General features: G+C 43.3%; 1 protein-coding gene across 3 annotated transcripts in view; it reads left to right on the top strand.

The window, feature by feature from the left end:
* The window catches only part of SLC4A8 (solute carrier family 4 member 8), a 79,133-nt gene extending 54,883 nt beyond the window's left edge, over window positions 1-24,250 (top strand). For 2 of the 3 annotated variants that reach the window (XM_042992322.1, XM_042992324.1), the window contains exons 19-25: window positions 796-1,047; window positions 4,662-4,730; window positions 6,018-6,191; window positions 9,214-9,351; window positions 15,360-15,451; window positions 17,589-17,696; window positions 18,864-24,250. In XM_042992322.1, the coding sequence (XP_042848256.1) occupies window positions 796-1,047; window positions 4,662-4,730; window positions 6,018-6,191; window positions 9,214-9,351; window positions 15,360-15,451; window positions 17,589-17,696; window positions 18,864-18,876 (846 nt within the window). In that variant the 3' untranslated portion in view covers window positions 18,877-24,250. The remainder of the gene's footprint in view (window positions 1-795; window positions 1,048-4,661; window positions 4,731-6,017; window positions 6,192-9,213; window positions 9,352-15,359; window positions 15,452-17,588; window positions 17,697-18,863) is intronic. The other variant, XM_042992323.1, reaches the window with a different exon arrangement.
* The last annotated feature ends 816 nt before the right edge of the window (window positions 24,251-25,066 follow it).

Consider the following 25,066-nt stretch of genomic DNA (forward strand, 5'->3'; position numbering starts at 1 on the left):
CTGGATAAAAGCAGTCATAGAAGGAGCTCATAAAATGTTTCCAGAGGTTTCTGATTCCTCAATTAGTGACAAAGATTGGTTTGGAGATGAAACCAGAGTAGAGCATGATGAAATGGTGTGAAAGGAGCTTGGACTCTGTTAGTTTCCTCTCAAACCTGTGCGGAAGGTGGGTGGGCACAGTTCCTTGTGGTCCCTATACAGGCTTGTCTTTCTGAGGTTCAGGTCAGGGCTTGGGCCACTGTTTCCGAGAGTCAAGTATTCTCCCATTGGTGTCCGTTACTGGAGTTTCCAGACTGAACCTTGAGTCCAAGGATTCCAAGGAGGTAGGTTTGAGTCCAGCACATTTATCGGTGAGAGGCTTCATGCCTTCATCTCTGTTCTTTCCTTACTTAGAGTAGGCAAATCCATATTTGGCAAGGATCTGGGGGTGTTTGTGTGGAGCCATTTACCTCCAACTCCTATATTGTATACCACTAGAATGGTCAAGGTGTGCCTTGGCCTCTTGTTACTCTGCCAAGAAAGGATGAATCTTTGAATGCATGAGACTCAGGGTGAAATCTGGGGGCACTTGAATGAAAAATGGATATGGCATGTATACGACAGGGTAAGGTTTCTCTTTTTCTTCTCTGTTCCCTCCAAACCAGGAGGGGCTGGAAGACTCATCTGGGATCTCTGGACCCCTTCTTCCTTACCCATACACTCCCTCCTGCTTTGGGCCTGAGGCTCTTAGCTCACTGTTTTGTGCCCCACTACAGCCAGCCCATTGGTGGTGACAGAGACTCTGTTTCCCCACAGAAAGGCTGTGGCTACCACTTGGACCTGCTGATGGTGGCCATCATGCTGGGTGTCTGCTCCATCATGGGCTTGCCCTGGTTTGTGGCGGCAACTGTCCTGTCCATCACACATGTGAACAGCCTCAAACTAGAATCTGAGTGCTCTGCTCCTGGAGAACAACCCAAGTTCTTGGGCATCCGAGAACAAAGAGTGACGGGCCTTATGATCTTTGTGCTGATGGGCTGCTCAGTCTTCATGACGGCCATATTAAAGGTAATTATTCATTCACTCGTTAGATAGATATTGACTGCCTGATTTGTGTCAGGAATTCTGGGAATACAGTGATAGTCAAACAGATACATGTACAAATATCTGTCCTGAAAGAGCTAACTCTAGCAGAGTAAAGCAGATAAGATGTAGTTAAGGAAGTTAGTTAAGAGGGGCACCTGGGTGGCTCAGTTAAGCATCCAACTTTGGCTCAGGTCATGATCTCACGGTTGGTGGGTTCGAGCCCCACATTGGACTCTGTGCTGACAGCTCAGATCCTGGAGCCTGCTTCGGATTCTGTGTCTCCCTCTCTCTCTGCCCCACCCCCACTCATGCTCTGTTTCTCTCTGTCTCAAAAATAAATAAACATTAAAAAAAATTTAAAAAAAAAAGGAATTTAGTTAAGAACACAAAAATGAGGGGCGCCTGGCCGGCTCAGTCAGTGGAGGGTGTGACTCTTGATCTTGGGGTGGTGGGTTCGAGCCCCATGTTGGGTGTAGAGATTACTTAAAAATAAAATCTTTAAAAAAAAAAAGAGGAGGGGGAGGATAAGAAAAGAAAGAAAACAAACATAGTAATTATAGAATATGATAAATGATTAATGGAAATATTTGGTGCTCTCTGGTGCTATAGAGAATTAAGGGAGTGCTGTTTTAGTCCGTGTGGTCGGAGAAGGCCTCTCTGCAGAGATAGTATTTAAGATGAGATGGAACTGGTCATGCCATGGATGGTGGGAGATGGCATAGGGGAAGGGAGAGAAGCAGTCTAGGCAGGCCCTGAGATGGGAAGAAGTGATATGTATACTAAGAAATATCAGGGCTGGGGCGCCTGGGTGACTCAGTCAGTTAAGCATCCGACTTCAGCTCAGGTCATGATCTCGTGGTCCGTGAGTTCGAGCCCCACATCGGACTCTGTCTGACAGCTCAGAGCCTAGAGTCTGCTTCCGATTCTATGTCTCCCTCTCTCTCTGCCCCTCCCCTGCTCATGCTCTGTCTCTGTCTCAAAAATAAATAAAAACATTTAAAAAATTAAAAAAAAGAAATATCAGGGCCATGTGGCTCAAGGCAGGAACACAATGAGATGAGAGTGAAGACTAGGTGGGGGCAGATCATGCAGGGCCTTGTTGAGTCTGGTAAAGGTAACCTTTGAAGAGTTTTAGCAGGCAAGGGACATGATCTATTTAGTATTTTTATTTATTACTTTTTTTTTCTTTTTAAAAAACATTTATTATTATTTATTTTGAGCATGCGTGCAAGCCGGGGAGGGGCAGAGAGAGAGGGAGAAAGAGAATCCCAAGCAGGTTCCACATTGTCAGTGCGGCCCCCATGTGGCACTCAGTCCCATGAACTGTGAGATCATGACCTGAGCCGAAATCAAGAGTTGGACACCCAACCGATTTAGCCACCCAGGCACCCCCCTCCCCCATTTAGTATTTTTAAAAGATCACTCTGGCGATGTCTAGAGAATAAGTTTTTAGGGTTGGGAAAAATAGAAACAGAGAGACTAGTGAGGCTATATTATAGGTGGGAGATGATGGTGACCTGGCTAAAGAAGGTGGTAGTAGGGATGGATAAAAGGCACGTCTTCTGTGTATCTTGGAGGCAGATCCAAGGATCTTGCTGGTTGACTGGATGTGGAATGGAGTGTGGAAAATGGAAAGATCAAAATGCCTTCCAGGTTTTGGACTTGACCATCTGGATGGAGAGTAGTGATATTTAAGATGGAGAAGACTGCCTGAAGGAGGAAATGATTTTGTGAGAGGTGGTGGGGCTATGGACAGATTTTGGGTGAGATATCCAGGAAGCAACTGAGTGAAAAAGCTAGAGGGAGGCTCTGGATTAAAAATATAAATGTGGAAGTCAACAGCAGTTAGTGGTATTGAAAGCCATGAGTGTAGATCAGATCGCTCAGGGAGCAGGGTAGATGTAAAACAGAAGTAGGACCAGAAAGAAGAGCAAAGTCTAAGGAGCTCCAATATTTAGAAGTTGGGTAGAGGAGGAGACGGCAACAGAGACTCAGAAGGAGCTGCCAGAAAGGTAGAAGGGAAACCAGGAGGGCGTGGTGTCAAGGAAGCCAAACCAGGGGAATTTTTCCAGAAGGAGGGGTTGGTTAGAAACTGTCTAGAAAGATGAAGACTAAACCAAGCCATTGGATTTGGCAATGAGGAGGCCTAACATGACTTGACAAGAGCAGATTCAGTGGAGTGATAGGGCAGAGGCTGAATTACAGGGGAGTGAAGAGTAAATAGGAGGTGAAAAGTAAAGACAGCGTGGGCAGACAACTCTTTCAAGAGATTTTTCTGTGAAGTGGAATGGAAAATAGGCAGTGGCTGGTGTGAGGTGTGGGGTTAAAAGAGGATTTTTTGAAAGATGGGAGACACCTCAAACATGAGAAAAAAATATTTAGTTTTGTGGGTGGAAGGCTTGTGTCTGGGAAAAATGGGGTGAAAAGGAAAGTTCTGTGGCTGTAACACCAAACCCCAAACATTCTGGAGCACTTACTTGGCTCCCTTGCCTCCTTTCCCCTTCTTTTTTGGTGAATCTTCAACCACCCCAGCCTGCACTGCAAGTGCTATTTAGGGGTGACAACTGAGAGAAATGGGAAAGGATTTGGAACCATCTTCCTGGCTCCTTACTTTCCACCCAATCTCGCCACCTCTCCTCATACCCCCTGCCCCCTTCTACTCTCTGTCCCCAGCCCAGCCCCTGCTCCCACCTCTGGTCTGCCTGCCATCTGGAGGAGCCCAAAGATTGCCGCTCCTCCAGGAAGGTAACCACGAAGCCATGGGAGTAGGCATTGCCTAGCCTTCCTAGAACTGGCTCAGAAGGATTCCTTCAGAAAACCATTCAATAGTTCCGACAAGCAAGGTTAGCACCAAACTGAGATGTCTACTCACTGTACAGTTGAAACAGCGTAAAATCCAATGGGGACTTTCTAGTTCTGAGAAGAATTATGTTTGAGAATGTTCTTTAGCCTCAGAATAAAAGCAAGTCAAGTTTAGTCTTCAGCTATGAGACTTCCCTTGCCTTAATTCCATAGGCCTCATTTCCCTACCTCCTAGAGTTGCCTTGAAGATTACCTAGATTGCTAGGTGTGATATGATAGGTGCGTATATATATTCAAGTGCAATATAATAATGTTGCTGTTTCTCCCCAAATCATTCTCCCTCTGATACCTCCCCATTTCTACCCTCAAGTCTCTGGTTAGCAAAAAGGAAACTTTATAGTCCATGTTAAAATACACCAAATCCCTGAGATGATTGCTTGTGTGATTAGAAAAAATTTGAAAGGTATCGGTTCTGTACAAGAGGGATGTGTGTGTGTCTGCCCATCCCCATGGAGGAAAAAGAACCTGACGGATAAAATGTGAGGCCTAGGATTTAACTAGGGCTGGATTACACATATGGGTAATCATTTCATTTCAGAACAAAATAATTTTTATCATTGTCAGCTTCTGGTTTTGCTTCTACTTCTAAATCATGCAAAGGCAGCAGAAACTAATGCAATGTTTACGTGGTGATTTTGTGACTTTGTTTCCTTGGAGATTTAAAAATTTATGTAGTCTTGAGTGCATTATGGTACCAAATTTAATTTCTGGTCTTTCTGCCCTTTTGTCTTCAGTTTATCCCAATGCCAGTACTCTATGGAGTTTTCCTCTACATGGGAGTTTCTTCTCTACAAGGAATTCAGGTACGGCATGCTTCTGCCAGGGCAGTGTTTTTGCACTGGGAGCTCATCTGTCCTGACCAGGGAGGGAGAGCTCTCCCAGAAAAGCACAAATCCATTCTTGAGAAACTATTTCCTAGTCTTACTGGAATTTTAGATATTTCTTTGGACATTCGCTAAGTCATTTGGACAGTCAAGTTGGCATGATGATGGTACAGAGACTTATAGGATGACCTGGCTTGATTTCAGGGTACCCGTCATCCATTAATTATTCAACAGACAATTATTGGGCATGTATTATTAACTTCTAGGTGCTTTGTCAGATGCTAGTAACTTAGATCTGAAAGGCTTGTCAAGAGCCAAACTGGCTTCCACACATGGACCACACTAGTGTTAGCGCTAGGCTACAGTGTGAGAGAGGGAGCTCAAATGGGGGTCTGCTGGTGAAGAGATTGGCAGTAGTGGGGGCTGCTCCAGGTAAGCAGACATTACTTCCTGCCCTACTCGGCCTTTTCCCATCCATCAACTCATTCCTCTGAGTCCTCTGCATGGAAAATCAGGACTGGGCACCGATCATTTGGGTACCCCAGATGATATGATAACTTAGTTTCTTCTTCTATTGGTGGCTGGTTCCTCTTTGTTTTTATGGAATATCCAGTGGTCACTCTTACCCCCTGAGTTTTAATGTGACCTTCGGCAGGTTATTCAATCCCTCTAGCTCTCTGTTTTCTTATTGCTAATATAACGCTGGTCATATATTCTATCTCCAGAATGTTATAAAGTTTTATTTTATTTTCTTACTATAAATAATCAATGAAAAGCTCCAGACTCCTCAAAGAACAAGTAGGAGATTTGGTTTTGATACTAAGCAGAAATATGGAACTGGCTTATTTTGTATTCAGCACTCCCTGAGAAAGATCTCTCAGGAGCCAGTGTGGGATAGAAGAAAGACATTTTCTGATTCTAGAATTAGAAAGGATGGATTTAGGGGTGCCTGGCTGGCTTAGTAGGTAAAACACGTGACTCTCGATCACAGGGTTGTGAGTTCAAGCCCCAGATTGGGTGTAGAGATTACTTTAAAAAAAAAAAAAATCTTAAAAAAAAAAAAAGATGGATTTAAATTTTGATTCTGTCATTTACCAACCCTTAGCCAAATTACCTGTCCTCTCTGAGACTCAGTTTCCATTCTGTCCAGTGGAAACTGTATTACCTACCTTTCAGAGCAGGTGATATAAGAGACGAGAATGGGCCTGACAAGGCTTCTGACCCAGAGAAACCTCCTGAAAATACATGCCGGTTCCCTTCTTTCAGTTCTTTGACCGTCTGAAGCTCTTTGGGATGCCTGCAAAGCACCAGCCAGATTTTATCTATCTTCGGCACGTGCCCCTGCGCAAAGTGCACCTCTTCACCCTCATTCAGCTGACCTGCCTTGTCCTACTCTGGGTCATCAAGGCCTCTCCGGCTGCCATTGTCTTCCCAATGATGGTGAGTGAGTTTTAAAAAAATTATTATTATTTATTTTTTAAAATAGTGGTGAAACCCACACCACATAAAATTTACCATCTTAACCATTTTCAAGCGTATAGTTCATTAGGTACTTACATTGCTGTGCAACCGTTGCCACTATACGTTTTCGGAACATTCTTATCTGGCACAACTGAAACTCTGTGCCTATTGAACGATGACTCCCCATTCCCCCTCCCCTAGTCCCCAGCAACCACCATTTTGTTTTCTGTCTCTATGACTCTGACTACTCTAGGTACCTCGTATGGGTGGAACCATAAAGCATTTGTGTTTTTGTAGCTGGCTTATTTCACTTAGCATAATGCCTCCAGGGGGCTCATCCATGTTGTAACATGCGTCGGATTTCTCTTTGAAAGGCTGACTGATATTCCTCTATGTGTACCTATGTATATATACGTATTTATATATGTATATATGTGTATATGTATATGCCACATTTTGTTTATCTGTTTGTTCATTGATAGACTCTTGGATTGCTCCCGATTTTTGGCAATTGGGAATAATGCTCCTGTAAACGTGAATTGTACAAATATCTGTGTTCCCACTTTCAGTTCTTTGAGGTATATACCTAAAAGTGGACTGCTGGATCATATGGTAATTCCATTTTTACTTGTTTGAGGGACAGTCGCATCATTTTATATTCCTGCCAGCAGTACACAGGGTTCCAATTTGCCAATGTTTGTTTTCTGTTTGAGGGGTTTTTGTTTGGTTTGTTTGTTCATTCGGTTGTTGTTGTTGTCGTTGTTGTTGTTTGATAACAGCCATCCTAACCGGTGTGAAGTGCTATCTCATTGTGGTTTTGATCTGCATTTTCTAGTGGGGCTGAGCATCTTTTCATGTGCTTATTGATTCTTTGTATATTTTCTTTGGAGAACTATCTTTTCAAGTCCTTTGCCCATTTTTAATTTTTATTTTTTAATGTTTTTATTTATTTTTGAGAGAGAGACAGACAGTCAGAGAGACAGTGCATGAGCAGGGGAGGGACAGAGAGAGGGAGACACAGGATCCGAAGCAGGCTCCAGGCTCTGAGTTGTCAGCACAGAGCCCGATGCGGGGCGTGAACTCGTGAACCACCAAGATCATGACCCGAGCTGAAGTCAGACTCTCAACCAACTGAGCCACCCAGGCGCCCCCTTTTGCCCATTTTTAAATCAGATTTTTTGTTGTTGTTGAGTTTTAGGAGTTCTCTGTATATTCTGGATATGAATCCCTTATTAATGGTGAGTTTTTTGTTTGTCTTTTGCAGGAGCAGTATTATTTGGGGACTTTGAGGTGTGAATACATGTGTGTAGCAGGTTGCCATGTTTACTTTCAAGTCTGTCAGCCTGCCTTCCTCCCTCCCTTCCTTCCTTCTTCCTTTTTTCCTTCCTTCCTTCCTTCCTTCCTTCCTTCCTTCCTTCCTTCCTTCCTCTCTCTCTCTTTCTCTCTGTCTTCTCTCTCATGAATCTGACATGGAGAGGATTCTTCATGTTTATAATAATTTGCATATTATAGTTCCAGTTTAGAATTTATTACAGTCAGAAGTGTCTAAAGTGGTGGAAATGCACTGTTTTAAGCCACTGGAAGAGAGGAAGAGGTTGGTCCATCACTGATAAGTGACTGGGACATCTGTACCTTCTTTCGAACTGAGGCAGAGGCTTTGGAAAAGGGACCAGGGAACCTGAACTGTGTATGGTGTAACAGGTGATAGGCTGCTTCCTGCCACTGGGATGGTGATGAAATTCTTGCCACCTGACCAGCACACTGTCTCATCTTCTCCTCCTGTTGCCTCCTCTCTCTGGCTCACCCTGTGTCACGGGAACGCTGAGAATTGTGGGCTGTTTGAAAACTACCCAAAGGGTGGGCCTCTAGAGAGAAAAGTCAATGAGGCTAATGTTTGGTATTTGTTTAGGGACTTTTGAGCTCTGTCTTACTGGGAGAATATTCAAAGGTGAAGAAACTAGGGTCAGGGAATTCTTTTTCTCTAATCTTCTGCATATATACCTCCTGATGGGTTTCTCAATTTTGTCAGAGTACACATAGGTTTCTGCATTTAAGTGTTATATTCAGGGGTTGACCATTTGGTTAAAGAAACAGCAAATTCCTGACAACTTCTTGGGAGGGATACCATCAATTTTGGATTTGTTGAGGAAATAGTTATGGAAATGAGGGAGAAATATGATTGAAGGTAGTAAGCCTGATTTGCCTCATTCCTTCCCTAAGCCACCAGATGTAGCTAGTGAGCACCTGTCAATCCAGGCAGGTCATTCTGGGTTATTATGAATTCCCCTTTGGCAAAAATGGCCTTTTATGGGGGAAAAAAAGTGGAACAGCAGTTGATACACCCTGTCCTGTAAAATTGAGGAAATTAGCTGTCAGATATTAGAGGCAAGTCACTTTCTATTCCCTGAGCCTCAGTATCCTCATTTATAAAATGAGTGTCAGGCCAGACCAGAGGGCGGAGACAAAAAACACTAGTGATTCATGATGCAGGCATAAAGCAAGGAGTTTGCCCAGAAATGTATAGGCAGAGGATCAGAGGGAATTGAGATGATCCTTCAAGGTCCCTTCATCCCATGGTGAGGCATGCTTGGGCTGGGTGCAGCTGGCCTCACCATAGCTGTGCTCCCGCAAAGGCTTTCCAGCCCACTGCTGCCCAGCAACCCTTCCTGCTCATCCCATGACAGGGAAGGGCAACTCTTAGGGCCATCTGAGGATGAAGGGTTTCTCTTTTCAAGGAGGGAATTAAGTTGGTTGCTTTCTAAGTTGTAGGGTTGTTATGATGATAGTTTAATAAAATATTGTATATAAAACACGAAGGTGACTATTTAGTATCTGGTACAAAGAAGGCACTCAATAACAGGCAATTATTATTATTATTATTATTATTATTATTAGTTTGATTTTCCTTGACATGTCCTAGTGTGCTGTGAAGATAAGACTTTGCTTTTAACTCTGGGAAGAAAATGAGCTCTTTTCATCCCCTGTCTTTATTTTTCTTCAGGTTTTGGCATTGGTCTTTGTCAGGAAAGTCATGGATCTCTGTTTCTCTAAACGAGAGCTGAGCTGGTTAGATGATCTCATGCCTGAAAGTAAAAAGAAGAAGCTGGACGATGCCAAAAAGAAGGCCAAGGAGGAAGAGGTCGTAGTTCTTGGACCAACTGTACACTTGGGGGCAGCTTCAAATTACAGAACATAGGAAGGGCCACATGAGAAGTCAGCATGTCTAGAATCCCAGGGGTTATATTTAGGAGTTAGGAAGATTACTCCAAAGATGTTTTTAGCTGAGAATGGAGCAAGGATTCTTGTCCCTATCTGTCCTTTATTTTTAGACACGATAACCCGTTGTGTTTCCCTTTGTCTACAGTCTACTCACCAGGTTCATGCTTACAATATGAACATAGAGTCTGTTCTTATTATCAGATCTAAGGGTTCGTGTTCTCCTAAAAGGCCTAATTTGACAACTATACAAAACCTATTATCTGTCATGTACCTAATGGCAGATGGTATTGTGGTTGGCACCATGCAAAGACAACTTGCATAGGACTTTCTGTCCTTCCTCATTTCCCTCAGCGCTTGGCATCTGCTGTCCATACAATGGACCCTCAATCAATGGCCTGTATGTGCCAAGAATGGATGTGTAGCAAAACGAAAATCCCAGACCAAGAAATGAATGAGCCGGAAAGTGTTTCCAAATACAGTTAGTGCCTGAAATAGGGTCCTTTGAAATGCATTTTAAATGACATTTTTTCTAATATCTTGAGTTTTTGAAATCTTGTATTATTTTTTTCCAGCTTTGTTGAGATATGATAAACACATAGCCCTGTGTACGTTTAAGGTATATAGCATAACGACTTGATATAGCTATATATTGTGAAATGATCACCACAGTAGGGTTCGCTAACACATCTGTCACCTCACATAGTCACATTTTTTGTGTGTGTGGTGAGAACTTTTAAAATTTACTCTCTCGGCAATTTTCAAATACACAATACAGCCTTGTTAACTATAGTCACCATGCTGTACATTACATCCCCAGAACTTACTCGTCCTATGACTGAAAGTTTGTCCCCTTCAACCACCTTCACCCTTTTCCCCCACCCCAGCAACAACCAGTCTGTTCTCTGTCTCTATGACTTCAGTTTTGTTTTTGTTTTGTTTTGTTTTTTAGATTTCACATGTAAGTGAGATCATATAGTATGTGTCTTTCTCTGACTTATTTTACTTAGCATGATACCCTCAAGTTTCATTCATGTTGTTGCAAATGGCAGGAGTTCCTTCTTTTTTTATGGCTGAATGATATTCAATTGTATATATATACCTTTTCTTTGTCCATTCATCCACTGATGGACACTTAAGTTGTTTCCATGCCTTGGCTATTATGAATCATGCTGCAGTGAACATGGGCTGCAGATATCTCTTCAGGATAGTAATTTCATTTCCACTGGATGTATACCCACAAGTGGGATTGCTGGATCATATGGTAGTTCTATTTTTAATTTTTTGAAGAACGTTTATAGTGGCTGCACCAATTTACATTGCCACCAACAGTGCATAAGAGATCCCTTTTTTCCATGTCCTCACCAGCACTTATCTCTCGTCTTTGTGATAATAGCCATTCTGGCAGGTGTAGGGTGATACCACATTGTGGTTTTGATTTAAATTTCACTAATTATTAATGATGTTGAGTACCTTTTCATGTGCTTTCTGGCCATTTGTATATCTTCTTTGGAAAAATGTCTATTTAGGTCCTTTGCCTATTTTTAAATTGGGTTATTATTATTATTGCTATTGAGTTGTATGTATTCCTTATATATTTTGGATATTAATTCCTTACCAGGAGTTAACTCCTTACCATCTATGGTATTAACTCCTTACCATCTATGGTTTACAAATATTTCCTCCCATTCCATAGGTTGCCTTTTCATTTTATCGACTATTTCTTTTGCTGCACAGAAGCTTTTAATTTGATGTCATTCCACTTATTTGTTTTTGCTTTTGTTGCTTGTACTTTTGGTGTCCTATCCACAAAATCATTGCCAAGAACAATGTCAGAGTCTTTTCCCTATCTTTTCCCTATCTTCAAGGAGTTTTACTGCTTCAGGTTTTACATTTAAGTGTTTAATAACATTTTGAGTTGATTTTTGTGAATGGTGTAGCTTATGAATATCCAGTTTTCCCAGCAACATTTATTAAAGAGACTGTCCTTTCTCCACCAAAGGCTCTTGGCTCCCTTGTTGAATATTAGTTGACTGCATATGCATGGGTTTATTTCTGGACACTTAATTCTGTTACATTGTTCTATGTGTTTTCTATTATTAAATTTTTTTAATGTTTTTATTTATTTTTGAGACAGAGAGAAACAGAGCATGAGCAGGGGAGAGGCAGAGAAAGAGAGGGAGACACAGAATCTGAAGCAGGCTCCAGGCTCCGAGCTGTCAGCACAGAGCCTGATGCGGGGCTTGAACTCATGGAGTGTGAGATCATGACCTGAGCCGAAGTCGGACACTCAACCGACTGAGCCACCCAGGCGCCCTGTGTTTTCTATTATTAAATAAGCTTTAACAATTCGATGCACAAAAGCAATGGAGGAAAACTTTAAAGATTGCTGAAAATCACTACACAAAATGTTTGGCCGTCAAGCATCCCAAAACTCTATAAACAAAATTTAAAAATTACACACTCACACACACACAGGCTTACCTTGTTTTATTATGCTTCACTTTATTGCATTTCATAAATATTGTGTTTTGTACAAATTGGAGGTTTGTGGAAACCCTGCATCAAGTGAATCCATCAGCATCATTGTCCCAAGAACATTTGCTCACTCTGTGTCTCTGTCTCATACTTTGGCAGCTCTTGCAGTATTTGAAACTTTTTCATTATTATTATATTTTTATGGTGATATGTGAGTAGTATTTATGATTCACTGAAGGCTTAGATGGTGGTTAGCATTTTCTAGCGATAAGGTATTTTTTCATTAAGGCATGTACGTTGTTTTTAGACCTCATGTCTTTTAGACACTTAATAAATTATAGTATAGCACAAACGTAACTTTTACATGCAGTGGGAAGCAAAAAATTGCTTTGCTTTGCTTTATAGTGGTAGTCTGGAACCAAACCTACAATATCCCTGAGGTATGCTTGTACATACATACGTATGTACATACATACATTTATTTCCTGATTTATATAAAATTTTAAGTAGTGATATGTTTTTTTAAATTTTTTAAACTTTATTTTTTATTTTTTAAAATTTACGTCCAAATTAGTTAGCATATAGTGCAACAATGATTTCAGGAGTAGATTCCTTAGTGCCCCTTACCCATTTAGCCCATCCCCCCTCCCACAACCCCTCCCATAACCCTCAGTTTGTTCTCCATATTTATGAGTCTCTTCTGTTTTGCCCCCTCCCTGTTTTTGTTATTTTTGTTTCCCTTCCCTTATGTTCATCTGTTTTGTCTCTTAAAGTCCTCATATGAGTGAAGTCATATGATTTTTGTTTTTCTCTGACTAATTTCACTTAGCATAATACCCTCCAGTTCCATCCATTTGGTTGCAAATGGCAAGATTTCATTCTTTTTGATTGCTGAGTAATACTCCATTGTGCATATATATATATATATATATATATATATATATATACACACACACACACACACACACACACCACATTTTATTTATCCATTCATCCCTTGATGGACATTTGGGCTCTTTCCATACTTTGGCTATTGTTGATAGTGCTGCTATAAACATGGGGGTGCATGTGTCCCTTCGAAACAGCACACCTGTATCCCTTGGATAAATGCCTAGTAGTGCAATTGCTGGGTCGTAGGGTAGTTCTATTTTTAGCTTTTTGAGGAACCTCCATACTGTTTTCCAGAGTGGCTGCACCAGCTTGCATTCCCATACTTTTTTTTTTTAACATTTATTTATTTATTAAAAAAATTTTTTTTTAACGTTTATTTATTTTTGAGACAGAGGGAGACAGAGCATGAACGGGGAAGGGGCAGAGAGAGAGGGAGACACAGAATCGGAAGCAGGCTCCAGGCTCTGAGCCGTCAGCCCAGAGCCCGATGCGGGGCTCGAACTCACGGACCGCGAGATCGTGACCTGAGCCGAAGTCGGACGCTTAACCGACTGAGCCACCCAAGCGCCCCTAACATTTATTTTTTTGAGAGACAGAGACGGAGCATGAGTGGCGGAGGGGCAGAGAGAGAGGGAGTCACGGATTCCAAAGCAGGCTCTAGGCTCTGAGCTGTCAGCACAGAGCCCAACACGGGGCTCGAGATCATGACCTGAGCCAAAGGCAGATTCTTAGCCAACTGAGCCACCCAGGTGCCCCAGTAGTGATATGTTTTAAGAAGAAAGTAAGGGGTGAGGGAGTTACTCTATTTAGGGTGATCAGGGAGGACTCTAAGGACACATCCTAGCTGAAATCTGAATAAAGTGAGGGCAAGTCGTGAGACTATCTGGGAGTAGGAACATTCTAGGCCAGGGGCATGGCAAATGCCAAGGTTTTGAAGCAAGAATGAGCTCAGTGTGCTTAAGGAATACAAGAAAGCCAGGGAGCCTGTAAGGGAGAGAGGTAGCAGGACACTAGTTAGAAGTCTGTGACAATAGCTCAAGCAAGAGGTGAAGGTGCCCTACGTTAGGGGAGAAGTGGTGAAGTGGCTGGTTTGGGACTTATTTGGAAGACAGAGTTGACAGGCTTTGCTAATGGATAGCAAGCATGAGAGGAATCAAGGACAACTCTTAGATTTTTGGCATGAACAGTTGGTTGAGCGGTCATGCTACTTATGAAGCAGGTTTGGGAGAAAAACCAAGGCATCTCTTTGGGATGTTAAGTTTGAAGTGGCTGGTAAACATTGTACTCCATATTTTTCCAAAGTTTCTGAAGTAAACATGTATTTTTTTAAATTATTTTTTCACATTTAATGTTTACTCATTTTTGAGAGACAGAGAGAGACAGAGCATGAGTGGGGAAAGGGCAGAGAGAGAGAAAAGGAGAGACAGAATCTGAAGCAGGCTCCAGGCTCCGAGCTGTCAGCTCAGAGCTGACGCAAGGCTCGAACTCACAAACTGGGAAATCACGACCCGAGCCGAAGTTGGACGCTTAACCAACTGAGCCACTCAGGCGCCCCAATATGTATTTGTTAATACATGTTTTACTTTATAAAGTTATTTTGAAAATGAAATGAAAGAAAAATAATGAAGACTTCACCCCAAAATTGCACATCAGCATCCAATATTTATGTTCATTTCTTTATGTTCTCTTTACGTCCTCAACATAGTTTTCATGTAACTGTAATAATTGTTTATTTGTGTGGGGGAGGTATTTTTTTCTGATTTTTTCTTCTCATCTTGATTTCATGACACTTTCATGTTTCTATGTGTCTATATAATAGATAATCATATTTATTGTTTTAATGGCTGCATAATATTCTATAGTGTTTTCTCATAATTAATTTAAACTTTCTTCCCTTGTGAAAATTTACAGTTGTTTTAGGATATATTATTAAATATACTACTTCAAACATCTTTGTATGTATTTTTTTCTCTGTAATTATTTTCTTTAAATTAGTGGGATTCTTTTTTAAGACAACATTTTGTTATAGAACATTCAAATAAATGCAAAAGTAGAAAGAACAGTCAGTATTCATATTTCCCAATTGCCTTATTATTTTTTTTTAATAATCTGTTTGACTCAGGATTCAAATAAGGCCTAAATATTGCAGCAGTTGATATGTTCCTCAAATTTCTTTAAGGGCCCCTTTCTATCTTTTTTTCTTTTTGTTGAAGAAACTAGGCCTCTGACCTGTAGGATTTCCCATCATTTAGATTTTACTACCTATGTCCCTTGGTGTCATTTAACATGTTCTTCTGTCCCCTATGTTTCTAGTAAATTGGTAGTTGGATCTAGAGGCTTATTCAAATTCATTTTCTTTCTTCTTTTAAAAAACACTATTCCCCAGGTACAAATATCTGGTTGTCTTTTTTTTGTGATGAGTCAGATCTATGAAAGAACATAATTACACTCTTTCATAATAAACGTGAGAGAAATTAGGTAGAAATTATGGTAAGAGAAAAATGGGTGGTGTAGACTCATGGTTTTCCTTGGTCTCAGATATAATGTCGTCTTCTCTTGCAGGAGGCTGAGAAGATGTTAGAAATGGGGGGAGACAAGTTCCCCTTAGAGAGCAGGAAGTTACTAAGTAGTCCTGGAAAGAACAACAGTTTCAGGTAAAACTCCCCAAAATCCACAAGGAGTTGACTGTTTTTTTGGTTGTTCTAGAAACAATCTGGCTTTGTGGTGGGGGTGGTCACAAATGCGATCACTGGTATAAAGAGCTAACGTTCAGCCTCTCCATTCCAACCTGGGAAAACACCTTTTCCTTCCATGCTTTACTGAGCACCTGCTAGATGCCAGGTACCACCCCAGATGCTGGGAAAGGAGAACAGAGGTAAGGGAGCCCACATACTGAGCGTCTTCTCTGTGCTAGGACTGTGCTGGAAGCTTTACTTATGTATTCTCATTTGATCTTTGCAGCAGCTCTCTGATAAAAGCCTCATTACCCACCTTTGTCCAATGAGGAAACTGAGGCTTGGATGGCTTTAGGTAATTTCCCCAAGGTCACAATGCTGCTAAGTAGAAAGCTTAAGAGACAAACCCTAGTCTTTGTATTCATCAGATCAGTGCTCCCTCTGCCTTTCTCTGCCATTTTCCGGAGATGAATAGGATATGGCCTTTGTTTCCAGAGAGTCCTCAGCCTGTGGAATTCCCATGCTTGGGCAAGCCTTTGTCGAGGGGCAGAGGCAGCCCCTTCAGTTTGACTCATGGCATCTGTGGTCCTAGGAGCCAAGGGGGAACCAAACTGGGGTCCCCCAAATTCCTTAATTTCTGCCAAGGCTCTTAGCTGCCTTCTCTAGCTAAGCTATTGCTCACCACGGGACACGGGACACTAAATTGGTCCGTTAGTGGTTTTATTCCCGGCATTTTGTTTCCACTGTGGAAGAGGTACACATAAGCTGAAAGAAGCCCAGAGGCTGAGAGGGGGCAGAAAAGGAAGAGAGAGGGGATCTGGGTCATCTAGATCCTGGATAATTTATTGCCAGATCATTGAATCCATTGTGGTTTATACTGAGGGGAAGATGGGGAAAGTCACGTCGTTGGGATTTTTTTTTTTCAATTTTGACTTATTTACTTTTGACAAATAAAAAAATATATTTAAGGTGCACGACATGGTGTTTTGATATCTGGACACATTGTGAAATGGTTACTGTCATCAAAGTAATAACATATTCATTACCTCTTACAGTTATCATTCCTTATTTTGTGGTGAGAACACTTGACATCTACTTTCTTAGCAGATTTCAAGTATACAGTACATTACTATCAACTATGGTCACCATGCTGTATACAGGTCTTTAAAAATTATTCACCTTATAACTGCAAATTTATACCCTTTGATCACTATCTCCCCTTCCACCCCACCTGCCCAGCCTCTGGTAACCACCAGTCCACTGTCTGTTCCTAGGAGTTTGATTTAAAAAAAAAATTTTTTTTAATGTTTATTTATTTTTGAGAGAGAGAGACAGACAGGCAGAGTGTGAGCAGAGGACAAGTAGAAAGAGAGAGAGAAGGACACACAGAATCCGAAGCAGGCTCCAGGCTCTGAGCTGTCAGCACAGAGCCCGACATGGGGCTCGAACTCAGGAGCTATGAGATCATGACCTGAGCTGGAGTCGGATGCCGAACCAACTGAGGCACCCAGTCGCCCCATCTTTTGGCCCTTTAAAAAGAGACTGGCTTGTAGAAAATTTCCTAGTACTCTGGGCTTCTAGGAGACCAAGGACTCGATTCAAGGCCTTGATTGTCCTCTTACTGACATTTGACCTTGGGTGATCACTTAGTTCTGAGAGCTTTGGTTTCTGTACCTTCAAAATGAGGATGTTAATCATCTCTGATTGATAGTGAAGATATTGTAACGAGTGCTTTGTTAACTACAAATGGCAAGCATTTGGCCATGTAAGTGAGAAAACCAACGAAGACTGCTTAGCACCATGCCTGGCACACAGCGAGCCTAGCACACAGCGAGCGTTCAGTAGGGGGTAGCTCCTGAGGCTCCTGTTGACATCATAGCACTGTCAGGGCAGGATGGCTGTGGCACGGCTGCCTGCCACATGGCACAGCAGCCCAGCCCTCAGCACCACCTCGTAGGCCACCTTGCCTCTCTACATTCCAACCACCTGGCTCCTGGTGCTGCTGAGAACTGTTAGCTGAGCCCCCTCAGACCTACTCTTTCCTGCCTGGTGGGGTGTGATCACTATAGACCGAGATACGTATTTTATTTGTGTGTCCTATGTTTATTGTCCTAAGCATTGATTTCAGATGTGACCCCTCTGAGATTAATATATCTGATGAAATGCCTAAAACTACGGTCTGGAAAGCTCTCAGTATGAACTCTGGAAATACAAAGGAGAAGAGGTAAAGAGAACTATAGTTGCTGATTTTTATTTATTTTGTGCTTTTAAAAATAGCAATCATGTTGAAAGTAAAATATATCTAAGTTGTAAAATTAAATTTGTCTAAAAAAATATCCCTTCCGGGACGGGTGCCTAACCCCAGGTGAATTGCTATATGCCTCAGAAAAGGAAAAAAATGTTTTTTTAACTATTTGCACAGATGTGCTGTTTTGAGCTGCCCATTTACACAGCCAGCCCCCAAACCAAGGAGTATGTGGATGTGTACATTGCCTTTCTCTAGTCACCTGAATCCTCTTTCCAAAAGTTCCCATTTCAAAATCTCTCTGGTTACCGGAACCACACAAACTGGAAAATGGCCAGAATGTCCAGAGAGTGTCGATCATGCCAATACAGACTCCACCTATTTCAGTCATTCCATAATGAGAACTGTTGCCAAGGAAAGATTTGAAATATTAAACTATAAACAGGTTTCCGATTTTGGAAATGAAAATTCTGTGTATCATTTGCCAATAGCATAGATCAAGTGTAATCAGGTTGCTGAAGAAAATGCAAGGACTTGAGGCATCTTTGCCTGCACCGAGCGAGGGTGGCTATGTACCCAAACTACTTGAATAATTTAGTCCAAACACCATTTTAAGAAGTCAGCCTTTAATTAAAGGCAAAATCTTAGGTCTTATTAAAGGCAACTTTTCTAGTTAAAAAAAAAAAGCAGTAGGCCAGGAATTAGGGGGCCTGGTCTAACTATTTATTTCCGTGTGTAACCCGGTAGGCTACTGTTTCTGGCACTCAGTTTACTGAGCGGTAAAATGGGGATAATAATAACTAACTGCCTCACTCATAAGAATGCTCTGAGGAGGAGCTGAAGTACTTTGAAAAGTCACAGCCACCAGTGGGTGGTAGTGGGAGGTTATTCCTTCATCGAATGGGTTAAAATAAATCTGTGCTGAATGTGAGTGAAATATAGAATCTTGTTTCCTTCAGAGGAAAATCCAGGCAGCTGTCGAAATGTATAACGCACATGGTTATTTTTAGTTGAGAACTAGTCTACTTGTAAATGAACTTAAAATATAGCCAGATCCAAATTGTGGTGACATCTTCAAAGTGTTGTGTTAAAAGCAGGAATGAATCATGTGTTCCCTTTTTGTCTAATTGTAACACTTTTATTCAGTCTCTTCAACTAAAAGTCTTTGCTGGGAAGGAAGATTTGGGCCGTGAGGTGCCTCAGGGAAGTTCTGGTTACAGAGAAGATGTGAGTCTCTCAGAGAAGAAGCAAGACCGAGTCTGGCCCTGCCCGTGGTCATGTCAAAGCCATGCCGAAGCATTCAGTTACCCGTGCTGTGCACTGGAGGGCACCCAGCTATCCCCATACCAGCAGCCAGTCACCAGATGTGGACGTGAAGCAGAAGACCACCTCCTGTTGGTACTTCTTCCTTTCTCTTTCTCTTCAGAATTGCCACCAGTGAAGACCCAGCTTCCCATTTTCCAGACATTTTCTCTGAAACTCTCTGCTGGTGAACAGAGCCATATGGATCCATGCTGCCGCTGAGGGTTCCTTCGATGAGTTCCCTCTTCCTAAAGGATGGGATGGGGGAGTAGGAGGAGAGCAGAGAGAAAAGGGAAGGCTCTCCCGCCCTGTAGAATCTGCAGGCTCCCAGGCAGCCCTGGGCCTGGGTTTGATGCCTACTCTGGGGGATGCTGGTCAGACCCAGAGGCTGTCAGGAGGGTCTGCCGTTAGGACGGTCGGCAACCTGGGCATCGGCAGGGGCCCACCACCACAGCCGGAAGATGCCTCTGCCTCCGAAGCATCTTTATCGCTCCCTAGCAGCAGCCTGTGTGACTCGGTGAGAGCCTTGGATGATGAAAGGGCCATGAGGGACACCGGAGTTGTTTAGCTCAGACAGGAAGAAGGTCGGGGGAAATAGATAATGATAAGCGAGGATGAGCAGCTTCTCTTGGTTTCGCTAAGGATAGACCAAGAGAACGAGCTTCGATTGCTACAGAAGGAGTTGGTTTAGACACCAGGAAGAACTTCCTAGCCTGAAGAGTTGTCGTGGTGTCTGCTTTCTAGACACCTGCGAAAGGTTTGATGATAGTTGTTTGTGAGCAGAAAGAGAGATAAGGTGTTTTTACTGGCCACATTGTGGAAACATCCATGTCTTGCCGCTGTCTCTTGAGGACGCATTCTGATTCCACTCCTGGAGAGATCCAAGTGCTTACGTAATGTCTCCCTAGCTGCCTTAGTAGCGAACCGTCATCAACTCAATGGACCAAAACCACCTTCAGCCATGTGGTTTCTCCATCATCATGAATTTCTTTCGGTTGACAGATGTATGACTCTCAGATGTAAAAGACCACACTGGGAAATGAACTGTAAGTGGTGAGATTAATTTTGGTATTTGGTTGAAAACTATATTTATAGTTTCTCTCTTCTTTTCTCTGTTGCAATGAATATCAAGGGTTTGGACTCCAGTGTGTATATCTTCCCTTCCTTTGTGCACAGAATGTGACTAGTAAGCGTGTCGGTACCCAGGGAATTCGATCTTATCAGTTTTCCATCCTGGAAGACCTTTGTACAGTGGGATGTTCTTTCAGGTTCCTCTCCTTTCGTAGGTGAAGAGTTGGCTACAAAACTTCATTGAATGTTGCATTCCTTAGCCTCTTAAAACATATCAGTGTATTCTGGCCTTGCTCCTTGGAGTAAGACTCCTTACGCCTTTGAAATTGAAGGAATCCCGCATTTCTTGACCATTTCCACATCTCCTAGGACCACACCTGTTTTAATACACAGATGGTTTTCAAAATATTTAACAACTGGTACAGGATGGACACCAACCACTCAGAACGGATGCCTGCTGTAAGCAAGCAGTGTGCAAGGCGGTGCCAGTGCCTCGTGACCAAACATCATGCTACTTGCGGACGTTAAAGTGATATCCCATTGAACTGTGGGTATTGCTCCTGGTTTGTCTAATTTCCGCTCACAAGGCTGTTTTATGCAGAGCCTTGGCTTCCCTTTATATAGTGCAGACAGGAACAGGCATGCATCTTCGAACTATACGGGCATTAAAATCTTGGCGAACCAAAGCTTCACATTTGATCACTTTAGGAGAAATGTAACAATTGTACCCATTTGCCTACCTAGTGTAGAAAAATCAAAAGGCAACCTGTCAATGGGGAAAGCTTTCCTGCTGGCTGACTTTCCCTGCCTCTCTCCGGCAGCTTCCTTGAGCTTGCCTCCTCCTTTGGCTTCCTCGTCCCCTGAGAACACTCCCACTTTCTTCCTCTATCTTGTCCCTCCCATCTTTTCCTGCCACCTCTGTGTAGGAAGGTTGGTGGCTGCTTCTCCCGTCCCCCTAGTCTCAGCACAGCTGGAAGGAATGTGATAGGGAAGAGCCCATCGTACAACAAATGAGGTGGCAATATCACTCAGAAAAAATCTCTCTCCTATTTCATCGATGTCTCACGATGCCTTCCTTGTGTAGGCTCTCGAGAGCAGAAACCTGTCTTTATTAACTCTGTGCAGTGCAGTTACCGGACCATGTGTGTACTTTCAGGCCTTCCCGAGCCACATCCTCCCAGGTTACTGCGCCGTAGGAACGTTAGTTACTCTGGAAGCCTGTGCCAATCCTTTTAGGCCATTACATCTTTCTCAGATAACAGCCAGCCTCATTTCTGCTACATCTCAGTGGTAGACACCATTCCCCCCTACTCTCATTGTCTCCCTTTTCCCAACCCCCACCCAACCCTCAACCCCGGTCCTACCTGCATGCTTCCTTACTCAGGTCTGTGGCCGGTGGCTATGGTGGCACAGTCAGTTTGGGCAGTGTTGGGGACAGGAAACTGGGAGTGGAGGTGAAGCAGTAGCAGCGTGTATGTGTGTGTGTGTGTGTGTGCGCGTGTGCATGTGTGTTCATCGACAAATACGAGTGTGTCCATGAGGTGTCACTGCTGCTATTAAATAGTTTTGTGTACCTAAGCTGGGAGGGGGACATCAAAAAAACATGATCATTCCCCTCTCTAGGGATTCTCTTCTCAGACTTCTCTGATAGAATAGCTTGAGGGCAAATATAGGCAGATTAGTCTATAGGAAAAGATGTTTAAACTCAACGTTAAGTAGAAACTGACAGTTTCTACTTGGGCCAGAGAAGCAGTCCACCTCTTTCATGACAAGGGAGATTTCAGGAACGGTTTGAGCGTTTGCAGGCTGGTGCCCTGATGGGCTGGTGGTGTCAAAGTAGGAAGGGAGGGAAGCCAGGGATTGAAGAAACTGATGGTAAGTGAAATCTTGGTTCTAATGGTAAGAACTGGTGTTGCTGAGTGGTTGGGTTACTTCCTAGCTCATGACCTTTAAGGGGAGGGTTGGTCTAGAGAGAAGGTAAAGCCCAGCAATCTAGTATGAACTTGCCAAATACGTTCGGTTGCATAAAATGCAGGCTAGCTCTTTGTGGCTACATAAGATTTCCAACTTCTGATGACGGGCTTCTCGGAAGATCTGGTGTTTACATATACAGCTCCTGTCCCCATCTCCTTAGTCATATAAATTTGCCTTTGGGATAGAGGGGCAGGGAACCATTTATTCTAAAAGATGGTGTGAATAGTTGCTATTTCTCTTTGTCTGGGATGTGATTGGCTTTTAAATTAGTCACAAATCTTTGGTAAAAATCTGGTAAATGCTAAGTCTCAGGCTTGGTTGACATCTCAGGCTGTGAGAGCTGTGACCTTCAAGAAGTCTCTGTGCTTTCTGGGCATCCAAACAAGACAGTTCCCGAGACTACTTTATTTTCTACCCACTTTGCTCTCCAGACTTCCCTCTTAGCAGAGGAACCAATGGTTCTCCCTGCGTCTTCTCTATGAACTTTAATGTCTGTGTTCTGAGCCTCTAGGTTTTCTTGAAGCAGGGGAGAAGGTAGGGACCCTGGCTTTCCTTTCAACTGGCATCAGAAGTCCCATCCAGTGTGTCCTCTCTGCTGCTGCTTCAGTCTCTACATTTCTTCTTCTACAGGAACGTTAGCACCGCCTCCTAGGACTGTTCAGCGGTCTTTGCTGGCTTGTCACTACGTTTCCCTCGGACGTCTCAGGTTTCCAAGCCACATCCTGGCAGGACATTCAGGAACCTGGCACTGAATGTTCTCAGCCTTCTTGATTTTCTTTTGGTTGTGGCTGTCAGGCCTCCGTGATGTAGAAATCCTTCCTGCGGGCTCTGACTGGCCACATGAGACATCATCCAAGTTCCGCCCCTTTTACTGACTCAGCTTCCTTGGCTTCCTCACTTCCTCAAGCAGCCTTTCTTCTCCTTTCTGCCTCGGTCTTTCAACTCCTCCTTGGATGGCAGTCAGAGGTCCTAAAACCCACCACCAGTTGGGGGTGGTGAGAGAGGTGAGGATGTTGGGCAGAAAGGGGACTTTCTGTTTTCCTTGCTTGGGGTGAGGGGCTACAGATTCTCAAGCCCTCACACTCATCCATATTTTAATAGAAACAGAAAAAGATATCCCCAAATCAAATCGGAGTGGTTTTTCAACCAAATCTACTCTTTTTGATTCTTGGTGCCCTTGTTCTCTTACACGAATTATAGAGAATGGGCAGCTGACTCCGTTAACATTTCTTTGCTAGAAAGGAGGCTAATTTTCATAACCAGAAGAGATATGAAGGAACTGTATCAGTGCGTGAAGCATGAAAAGAGGGAAGGAGTGTTATGTGAGTCTCTTCAATAGGAAAATTCAGAAAGTGGAATGATTCATCCATAGGCAAAATTCCTCTAGGACGTTCTGTGCTCAAAGGGAACGGAATGGTTTCTGATCCTTCTGAAAAGGAATGGCATTTTTCTTACACCTAACCCACTTTCAGCATTGGAGAGTACAGAAGGCTTTCTTCGAGCTGATGGCGTTAATATTTCCTGAGAGAGAGAGAGAAAAGCTACCCACGGCATGTCTCCAAGCCCGGCAGGAAGTAGCTTGGGCTTCTCTAGCAAGTTTGCAATGGACCCCAACGTGCAGGTTTTCGTACATGCGATCATGCTGGAAGCAGAAGTACCAAACTGAATGTGCAATGACTCCTGCAAAAGAGGCCAGAATCCTCTTCCCCACTCCTTTCTCCCATATTCCCTCCTCCAAGATGCTGAGCCTCCCTCATGTTGATCTCTGTCTGTCTGATTGGTTAGATACGGCTGCCCTAAGCGAATGGTGTCAGGTGGAGAGCAGAGCACGCTTCCCGCGGAAGGGGACAACTCGAGGTGCTGGTACATTTCTCTTGTTTTCTATGTTCTTCTTTCTAGTAGGTCTCGTGTAGAGATAGAGATATTTTTGTTTTAGAGATTCCAAAGTATATATTTTTAGTGTAAGAAATGGACCCTCTCCACCCTCCATGGTGTAAATAGAACCGAGAACAAATGTGTTGTTGTGATAATCCCATAGCAATCTGTGGTAGGAATAGGACCCTCTCCCTTGCCACCAGGTCTCACGGTGTGTGTCTGTGAACCAGGGGAGGTGATTGTGACACCTCTGCCTGCCCAGACCTTCCTGTGCTCAGTGGGTGAAAAATAAAGTCTGTGTAAACTGTTCACACCTGTGGTATTTTTTGAGCCCGAACCAAGGGGCTGAGCCAATGCCGGCCAGTTTCAGAAGGTGGGAAAGAGTGAAGGGGGGTCATGAAGGTGGTGGAGAGAGGAGGGAGGGGTGTCTGCTGGGCGTGCGTTAAGCAGGGCACATGCACCTCCTTGGGGTCGACGCCGCGCAGTCCTTGGGGCAGAGCCACGGAGGGAGGCTCTTAGGGCCCTTTCCCTGGGGACTGCCTAGACTTATGTTTGGGGTGGGGGACAGGAGAGCAGGAAAAGATAGCCCACCTTGGAGATACAACCGGGCTGACGAGAGCGACTGCTAATATTTAAGGACTCTACTGCCTAGAAATCCAGATTTTTAGGGGCGCTTGGCTGGCTCAGTTGGGAGAGGATGTGACTCTTGATCTCGGGGCCATGAGTGTGAGCCCCATATTGGGTGTGGAGATTACTTTAAAAAAAAAAAAAGAAGTTACTCCTCCCTTAAAAAAAAATAAAAGAAATCAAGATTTTAACAATCGCTATCACTTGGAGTGTTCTGGGTTTGGGGGGGAGGGGGGGTGCCCCATTTATCTTCTTCTCAAATCCAACCGTTGGAAGGTTGGAGAAAAGGGGAAGAGGGAGGCAATGGCGTAAGAACAGAGAGACCAGCGAGTGGGTGAAAGGCAAGGGTGTGGGGAGAGCCAGTCAGCAAGCACCATGGAGTTCCTAGAAAGACACCACGTGAGGGCACCCTGAGCACAGAGCGCAGTGTGAATATTAAGGAGAATAAGGCCAAGTTGGACGATGGACCTAGAACTCACTAGCTCTGGGGGCTTTTGCTG

The sequence above is a fragment of the Panthera tigris genome, chromosome B4 (genome assembly GCF_018350195.1).
Source record: "Panthera tigris isolate Pti1 chromosome B4, P.tigris_Pti1_mat1.1, whole genome shotgun sequence".
In the NCBI taxonomy this organism is placed as follows: Eukaryota; Metazoa; Chordata; class Mammalia; order Carnivora; family Felidae; genus Panthera; species Panthera tigris.